Here is a 9,344-nt window from a genome sequence, read left to right as displayed (position 1 = left end):
GCTCCTGTGGCACCCACACCCACAACTTTTTAAAGTCTTGAAATCAGAGCCACTTGGGCAGAAGTGGCTCTAGAACTTCCTTCTTCCCTGGGGCAGTGGGGGAAAGGAGGAGCACCTGAAGGAAATGTGCCTCTGAACACTAAGGGGAAGGGAAGGGGGATTTTCACCTGCTTTAGGGGCTTAAAGTCCCTGGAGGCTCCTGCAGTGCACTGTGATCGAAAAAAGGTGTGAGAGAGGGGTTGGGGATTCAGCTGCACCGTTACAACCTCTCTGGATTGGCCCTTGCCAAGCATTCCTTTTATGGGCAAATGTCTGGGAAGCTGACTAGTGAAGCATGTGTAACATCTGGTAGTGCAGGGCCACATGGAGGACAGTGACCCACTTCTGCTAACCCCAGTGGCAGAGGTCAGAGGTTCAGTGTTCTGTTTTTGAGTGGGTGTCAAGATGATGAAAACTTCGTGAAACTTGTGTGAGGATTTTGTTTCTGGGAAATTTTTTTTTGTGTTTTAAAACTACACACACTTTAAAACAATATCAAAAGCTAAGAAATAAAATTAAGGTTGCCTGTGAAACCTTACTTCATGGCCTTTTGTTGAGCATTGCATCGTAATAGTCTTTAATTACATCATTGTGTACTTTTTCCCTACAGAAACTTATGCCTCATTAAAGTACAGGCTAGATCAGGGACTGGCAACCTGTTCAAGCTGTGGGTGAAACAACTCGCCTCCAGTCCAGCATTGGTGGGGGCTTTGGCAGAGTGTCTTGTATTATCTTAATGTTTTGTAAATGTTAATAAACCAAATTATTTTTTTCCCCACGTGATGCAAGGTGGTTATGTTATTTCTGTTTTATGGAGGAGGAACTGAGGTACTGAAATTAAGAATGGAATTATTCACTAATTGTAGGTGCCCTTTTTTAGAAGAAAAATCTGATTTTTCAGTTCTTTGTATTTTGTAATACTTCATAATGTCAAAGTACAATTCCAATTGACTTCAGTTGCAGTGGCAAATGCTTAGTGTTTCTGGAAATTTGTACCCTGTGGTATTAAGTTGGGCACCCAAAAGCAAAGAACACAGAGGTAGAGCTTGTAAAATATTTAAGTGACTTGACTGCAATTGCACTGCAGCAAAAGCAAGGATAGAATACACTATATACCTTTGCACATAGTACAGGAGACCCTCATCATTTGTGGGGAATATGTTCCAGAGATCCCCATGAACGGTGAAATCCGCAAATACGTTAGGAGCCTGGCGGTGGGAGCCCAGCGGCAGCAAGCGCAGAGCTCCATAAGACACCACCAGTGCTGGTGGCAGTGGGGGAGGGAAGAGTGAAGAGGAGTGGGCTGGATGGACCCACTGAAGACTAATTTTGAGAGAGAAAACTTCCTCAGGAACAGGGCAGTAGATTGATCAATCAGTGAGCTTGGAGGAGCTCCTGATCCACAATGAGTGTTAATTGCTGCTGCGCTCCCTCAATTACTGCTGCTGCAAGTCAGTTAATTAGTGAAAGCTAAAAGGAGAGCGTTGTGGGAGCTGTGAGAGCTGGCGAGAACATGCGGCGGAGAGAGCGTGGGTTCAAATATTTGAAACCACAAATGGCGAGGGTTTCCTGTATTCCCTGTATATAGTATGTACCTTGATTTTTTTGAAGGGGAGCTTGAAGGAAAAAAACATTTTCTTGAGGTGAGTGGCAGCAACTAGGGAGTTGAGGCCACTGCCCATCCTGTGTGGTGGATGGGGCCTGTGGATTGACCAAGCATGCTAGGTCCAGAGCTGCATGATGACTATGCCAAGTCTGGGACCATACACTGGTTCTGGAGCCATGGGCCGGGTCCAACTTAGTGTATGGTCCCAGAGTCAGCAGGCAGGGTTGGACCTGGTACATCGGGACTGGGACTAGATTGGACTCGGCTCTCGGGGTCTAGCTCTGGATCAGTTGGAGCATGGTTGGGGAGAGGCTCCTTATATGTCTAAAAATTAGGCTGGGGGTGAGGGACCAGTTGCCTTGAGTCATGCCACTAACACCGGCACTGCAGTCTTCTGCAGTAAAGAACCCTGTTTTCTGCCCATGTTGGATGCATCTTGAGAGGTAGGTAGGTGTCCTATGGCTAAATAGTGCATAGTCATCTAATTAAAAATCATGTGACATATGCTTAAGGTGAGGGTAGGCACAAGTAATGATTTCACAGGCAATCAAATGTGGAGTTCCCTGGCTTTTGAATATTTGATATATTTTTGCAATGTTAATGTTTTTGAAGTCTTTCTAGTATCTGCAAGTAATATATCGAATATATAAGTTAACTATATTATGTTAAAAAAAGACTATTGCAGTGGTGATACTGTACAGTAACTTAAAGAGTGATGGAAATGAAAGCCAAGTTTTTATTCTTTCTTTCTTTCTTTCTTTCTTTCTTTCTTTTTTTAAAGATTCATTTTGGAAAATGCCACACAGAAAATTTGGTGATGGTGATGTGGTGATGGGTCGTTGGCCTGGAAGTGTCCTGTATTATGAAGTACAAATAACTAGCTATGATGACCTCACTCACCTTTATACTGTTAAATACAAAGATGGAACTGAGCTTGAGTTGAAAGAAAGTGATATAAAGGTGAGTACTCCTTCAGGGTCAACAGTATTTAGAATCAAAGTCTACTATAATGATTTCTTCAGAGCTCAAACTTAAGTTTATAATAGTTGGGTAACTATAAGAAGTGCCATACTGGGTCCAGACCATTAGTTCATCTAGCCCAGTATCTGCCTCCTTCCAGAGTAGTAGGTGCTTTAGAAGGAGAGTATATGAATTGTCATATTTAGAATGTCTCCTGTCAGACCCTTCCTGGCATCAAACATCATTGGGTTAGGAATGTCAGAGGATATATCCCTGTTTGTTCTGTTTAATAACTTCCAATGGATTTGTCCTTCATAAATTTGTGTCTCTAACTTTATTCTTGCTCTATAGTAGAATAGTTTTGGTTTGTAAGTAATTGCTTATAAATAATAACTGTTTCTTGTTTGAAACCTTGGTTAAGAAATTCAAAATGTTCCTAAAAGTTTTAAGAAACTTGATCCTATTATTTTGAACTGTTTTGGTAGTGCTTACAAAGCTATTAACTAAAACATTGTTAATTTGTGCTTGTGTTGATAAAAACAATTAGCATGTCTCCTTCCCCCCCCCACCCCCAAAAAAAGTTTATATAGGGGGGACATGATATTTAAAGTCTTCTTAAATATTTTATAGTGATATTTTGCTTTACTGACTAGATGGGTCTTCAGGGATAGTGAGAGTGACATCATATTTATTTATACCAGCCTCTATACTCTTTACTCTCTCTGCACATACCTGTTTCTTGTCTCTCAAATTTATTTCATTTGCTGATACTGGCAAACACCTTTATGAAGAGCCTGCATATGGGATTCTCTTGAATGTGATGTCCTCATGGGAGTGCATGACATAGGAAGTGTAACTGATATCAGCAGAACATTAGAACTGTCTTCAAAGTACTGTCAAATATATTAAGTAAACTGGATAAATAAAGCTTGCAATTATAGTATTATACAGATGCACCATTTTAGATGTGTATAATTTTTAGTTGATGACAGTTCGCTTAAGATACTAAGGCTCCATTCTTAGAGGTATTCTGCAAAAGAAGATTATGTAAAGGCCTAAGAAGTGGTTTTCCCAGACATGTATTGTCTGTCTTCAGCTGTGTGTAACACAAGCAATATATTAGTACTTCTGGAATTCTGTGCTAGAGGTGGTGGTAATACAGATAGTGTAGTGCAGTGGTACCTAGTCTTCTGGCTTTGTGGACCAGATGAGTGACACAGGGTTGGCTTGTGGGCCTGATTTGGCAGCACCTGAACCTGGTTGTATGATCTGATATGGCAAGGAGTCATTGACTGCAGTAGCTGCACTTAAGACAAAAAGTGATGTGGGAGCTGCTAGCATTCTCAATCTGTTGTAGTAACTGCCTCCCAAAAGCCCTGTGTACACTTGAATAGGGGAAATAAAATGGAGCCCTGTTGAACTCCCATGTGAGGGCCCTGAGGACAGAAGACCATTGCCCACAACTATTCTCTGGAATAACTATGCTCTGGAGTGTATGAGAGGTTTTCTCAAGGCAATACTGTCTACCTTGCTGATCTCAGAAGTGTCAACAATGCTTCAAAATCTAGGGTAGATAGTTGACAGATCTTACTAGTCACCTTGATTTTTGCTATTGCTAGGGTAGAGATCTCTTACTTTTATATCACTGCAGCCTCTACTGCAACCAAATTTATAACGGTGAAGATGAGAAGTAATCAAATATATCTCTTGGTACAACTGCTCAGGACTCAGCTAGAAATGGAAGACTTGAGGCTAAATATTAAGCAGGCTGTTCCTCCAGATCAACCTTGAGTGATGTTAGCTGAGTAGGGAAGCTTGCATTTCCATGGTCTCCATTGCAGTTAAGTCACTAGGGATGATAGTTGAGCCCCTTTCTGAGTAATTACATTTATTACAAACATTGAAGAATTGTCACAGTTATTATAGATGAATTTCAATGATGTAAGCATTTTAACAAATAACAGAAAAATGACTGTAGTGTAAAAGTCTAATTTATAGACCGAAGATGGTAAAATGAACCTGAAGCTTTTTTCCTCCTTCATGTCATAACCTTTGAAATTTTTCCTGGTTTTTTTTTTTTCAGTCAGTATCAGCATTTAAGCATAGGAAAAGCAATTCAAGTTCTCCTTCTAGACGTGGTGGGAGCAGATCAAGATCTCGGTCTCCTGGCCGGCCAGCAAGAGGGAGACGTCGTTCTTCCTCCCAAGGCAGAGACGCTAAAGACGACAAAAAGAAAGCAATTAGAGAAACTAAATTAACACCTGAGGTATTGGATTTATTTTAGTTTGAGATTTTTCTTAATATTACCTGGTTGGATTTATATGCAGTGTATTTTTATGTGCATTTTCTTAAGTCTTTATGTTTTTAGTAGGGCAAAAACTTGAAGTTTTGGACTTAGATGTGTCTAGATTTTTTTAAAAATCTAGATGTGTTAAATTGTCTTCTCAGTCACTATTACTGGGTTTCTTATGGTAACATAGTTGTTTAAAAAGGCTCCAAAATATAAATAACTTATAAACATATACGATGATATAATTTTGAAAATTGTAGACAGCTTGGAGAAATCTCTCTGGAAGGTAATGACTTTGCTTACTTAAAGGGTTGTGAACAGTAAAACCTAAAGATGACCAGGAATGTCACTGCCTGAATTTAAGGGAGCAAGCATTGGACTGGGACTTGGGTTCTATTCTTCACTCTACTATTGGTGTGCTGGGAAATGGTGCTCAACTCAGTTCCGTCTCTGTTCCTGACTTTTCCCTTATGTAAAATGTAGTTAATCAGTAAATTCCTTTGAGATTTGCCAGTCATATCTCTACGTAAGAACTCAGTGGTGGGTGTAGCACAATAAAGTAGCAGAGAGAACTTAAGTTGTTCATTGAATTAGTTGCAAAAATAAATGAATACATGCCATATTTACTCAAATGCAAAATAGATTTTTTCCTTGTATGTGATTATAAGACAAGTGACATTTCCCCCCAGGCCAGTTGGGGGAAATCTCACTAAATACATTGTCTAACATTAAACCGCTGACAAAAGCAGCATATTCTTAGCAATAGAAACCAACTATGAAGTTGATTAAATGCAGCCGACATTGAGCATGACAATAAAACACACGGCCATATCAGACAAACATGCTGACAGGAACTACCACAAGGATGGGTTAGTGCAGTTCACCTGAATAACATATATATAGTAGCCAACTCTTTTTCATGTCATGGTGAGCCGTGGCATTGCAGAAACTTTAATTTTTCACTCCCAGAGCTGAGCTGAGCCAAGCCTTTCTCATTTCCAGTGATTCCTGTTTTTTCACCAGCCTTAAATGTTTTGCAAACATCATGAATTGGGACCCCAAATAGTTCACCCAGCATCCCTCTATCACCCCTCTCTCAACCTGGCGCACATGATTAGTGTGGTCCGTCCTTCCATGAGGTGAAGCTGGACCAGGCTGCCCTACATCTCATCTGCGTATAAATTTGTGGAGAAGGAGTCATGACAAGAACACCTAGTTTGTCATGAGCAGGGGCTAATTACCATGCTGGTCCTTTTGTGGGGGAGTATCTGGAGTACATACACATATACTGAGCAGTGCTGAGCTGAGGGGTCACCAGGGCTTGACTTGCTGTTGACTGGTAGGGCCAACCCAATGAACTATGTAGTAAATCACAAGCCTTTGGCTTTGGATTAATATCATGCATAGTTTGCCAATGCGCTGCTCCAAAATGTGCTTATGGAGTACCTGTCTTAAAACCTGCAGCAGTTTTTTATTTTTAAAAAAAAAAGTAACATGCATCAGTTCTTGATGAACTAAGTATATGGGTACTATATGCAAATAACTACAGTCATGTTTCGTTTCAAGGTTATTGCTTACAAATTTGCTCCGTGCTTCCATGTGCTCCAGGAGAGCAGCATCTGACACAGGAGGAAGGCACAGCCAGGATAAAAAGCTGGGGGGAAGCAGCTTCTTGGGGCTACTCAGCTCCTCAGTTTTATTTTCCCTGCTATAGCAGTGGGAGGAGGGCAAAATCAAGGCAGACCTCCAATAATTAGATTGTATACCTGGAAAATTATATCAAATGTATAATTTCCGTATTTAAATTAATTATTGGGGGGTTGTCTTATTGGGGTTGTCTTCTGTTCAAGTAAACATGGTATTTAATTATATCAAGATGTAGAAATTAGGGATTATTTTTGTTGATTTTAAATCTGGTGTACTGTGGAATTTAAAGAGCCTTGTCTTTGGGTAAAATTGGGGAAGTATTTTCATTTACATAGGGTGTTTTTCTAATGGATTTTAACTTTGCCAGACTTCACTTTAAAGTGAATATTTAAACTGCTTGCTTTCATCTTGGGAGCAAATTTGTTTTAAAGAAAGAATTTTGGTGCTAATTTTTGAAAATGTCAGTCTTCCACTGTGCAAAGTTCAATTTTTATGCATGCATATATTTCTATAGTTTTAAAAAAAATGTTTTGGTGAGATGGAAACTCTAAATTTGGTTGGCACAATCTGCATCTTATAAATGGCTGTTTGCAGATGTGGGGAAACCCCCCACCATGCTTTACCAGAAGAAGCAGCACATTAGTTTGACGTGATTCTGGAGCGTCTGTATAGGCTAGGTGCTTCAGCAGGGCTTTTTGGTGCTTTTAAGGGAGGTGATTCAATCAGCTGTTAGATAAGTGCCAAAGAAGACCCACTGTATCGCCCAATCTATATATATGCTGCAAAGCCAAGTTGAACCAACACGCTGCTGCCTCTTTTGGGCATATGCTGGGAACCGAGTTTAAGGTAAAGCGCAGTCTGTGCATAGCCAATATTATTTTACTGATTCACTGAAAATTAGTTTTCATTTGGCTGAATTCTAAAGACTATTTTAAGGCAGTGAGTACTCTGGATTTTGTTATAACACAAACTGTTTTGTAGCTGTTGGGGACAGAGCGTAGCCGGTTGACCACACACTTATCAATGTGTTTTTAATGGCTATGCGCCCCAGCTCACTCCCTTTTTGTCAAACCACAGAGTCTGGTTTTGGGTTGTTTATAATTTAGAGCATAGAACCAGATCCATTGGTCACTGGTGTGATTAGAGTGGTCCTGTCCCTCAAGAACTCATCATTTTGTTCAGCTGCTAGAACTAGATGGGCCATTTCTAACTTCCTTGCTACAAAACAGAAATTGAAACCATGAGGAGAACAAATAGTGTATGCATTTTAATGGTCTTCCTCCGGACATTACATTTGTTGTGGACTATATGCTAGTTTCCAATGACAAACAGTAATGTTAAAGGAATTTCTCCCTTGATAAAAATGGCCAATCCACCAAAAAATGATGGATTCATGATAAAACTTATAGTTTCAAATGGCAAATTCTTTGTCATGTCAGGACAAACCTAACACCTGACCAGGTGTTGTTATATTACACTATACCATGGTACTCTTCTCCCTTCCCTCTCCCACCGTGCAGGGGGGAAGGAAAACTGGTTCCCTGACATCCCATCTGTTGGGGAGGCTTGTGGGTTGCCATGTCCCTGTTGCTGTTCGTTGGCAATTGGGACAGGGCTGCTTTGGCTGGGTTTGCCCAGGTGGGGAAACTGGTGTTGTCTGCTCTTGTACAACCCAAGAGCTGAAAACCTGTAAAAACCTCCCAGGCTGGTCACATGCTCTTTAAAGGCCCCAGCATCCGGACAAGTGTCTGGAACAGCCTTGGTTCCTTTGGGGTGGTGGGTAGTAAGCAGAATTGTCCCCATTCTGCAGGGATTGTGGGAACAGCCTTGGCTGGTTGGCAAGGATGTGGGGGTTCCTTGCAACCACTGTAAGGTTCCTGGGAACTCTGTCGCCCTTGCTGCCTTGGAGCAATGGTGTTATGGATAAGCGTGCACTAATGTATCGGTGGCATATTGGATTGGCACTGACAAAAGGAAAATTAACATTATCAGCCGTGCTGAGAAGGGTCGCTCCGGGGAATGTTGGGCAGGCTATATCCCACCCTGCAGCCACTCCTCCCAGCATAGCTGCTGCCTGCCCCACCCCCCTGGAAGAGGCTAGCACAGCCCCTGGCCCTGAGCGGGCAGCCCACCCTCACCCTATGCACAGATCTCATGGGGTGGGGGGCTCATGCCCCCCTTGCCTTCCCCTGGGGTGTGCACAGTGGTGGGAGCCACCCCCTGGACAAGCTGCCCATGGCTCCACCCCATTCCCAGGGCCCTAGCTGGGCAGCACCTGCATCTGCCCCACTCCCTCTCTCACTGTGGGGGCCTTGATCTGTCCCCCACATCCCTTCTCCATCCCACAGATTTACTGGCAAAGAGCTGCTCTCCATTTTGCCAGGCTGCATATAGGTTATTGCCAGATAAGTATCAGCTGATAAGGCTGGTTAAAAATCGGCCGTGGGTATCAGCCAAAAAAATCTTCATTGTAGTTTTATAGTTAGTAGGGTCGGAAGGGACCTGAGCAGATCATCAAGTCCGACCCCCTGCCATGGCAGGAAAGAGTACTGGGGTCAAATGACCCCAGCACGGTGATTTGTCTAGCCTTGTCTTAAAGACCCCCAGGGTAGGAGCCAGCACCACTTTGCTTGGAAGTTGGTTCCAGATCCTAGCTGCCCGGACCGTGAACTAGCGCCTCCTGATGTCTAGTCTGAATTTACCCTCTGCCAGCTTGTGACTGTTATTTCTAGTCACTCCTGGTAGTGCTCAGGGGAACAGGGACTCCCCCAATGCCTGCTGGTCCCCTCTGACTAGTTTGTA

The 9,344-nt window shown here is 42.2% G+C and overlaps 1 protein-coding gene across 1 annotated transcript in view; it reads right to left on the bottom strand.

Annotated features, from left to right (window-relative positions):
- Nucleotides 1-4,684: 4,684 nt before the first annotated feature.
- Nucleotides 4,685-9,344, bottom strand: part of DNAH14 (dynein axonemal heavy chain 14) — a 333,831-nt gene continuing 329,171 nt past the window's right edge. The window contains exon 71 of the mRNA XM_019515912.1: nucleotides 4,685-4,821. Within this exon, the coding sequence (XP_019371457.1) occupies nucleotides 4,685-4,821 (137 nt within the window). The remainder of the gene's footprint in view (nucleotides 4,822-9,344) is intronic.

Source organism: Gavialis gangeticus, unplaced genomic scaffold, assembly GCF_001723915.1.
Source record: "Gavialis gangeticus isolate Ggan-Ray unplaced genomic scaffold, GavGan_comp1, whole genome shotgun sequence".
Classification (NCBI taxonomy): Eukaryota; Metazoa; Chordata; order Crocodylia; family Gavialidae; genus Gavialis; species Gavialis gangeticus.
Note: the sequence above shows the minus strand (reverse complement) of the source record. Positions and strands in the feature narration are given on the sequence as shown.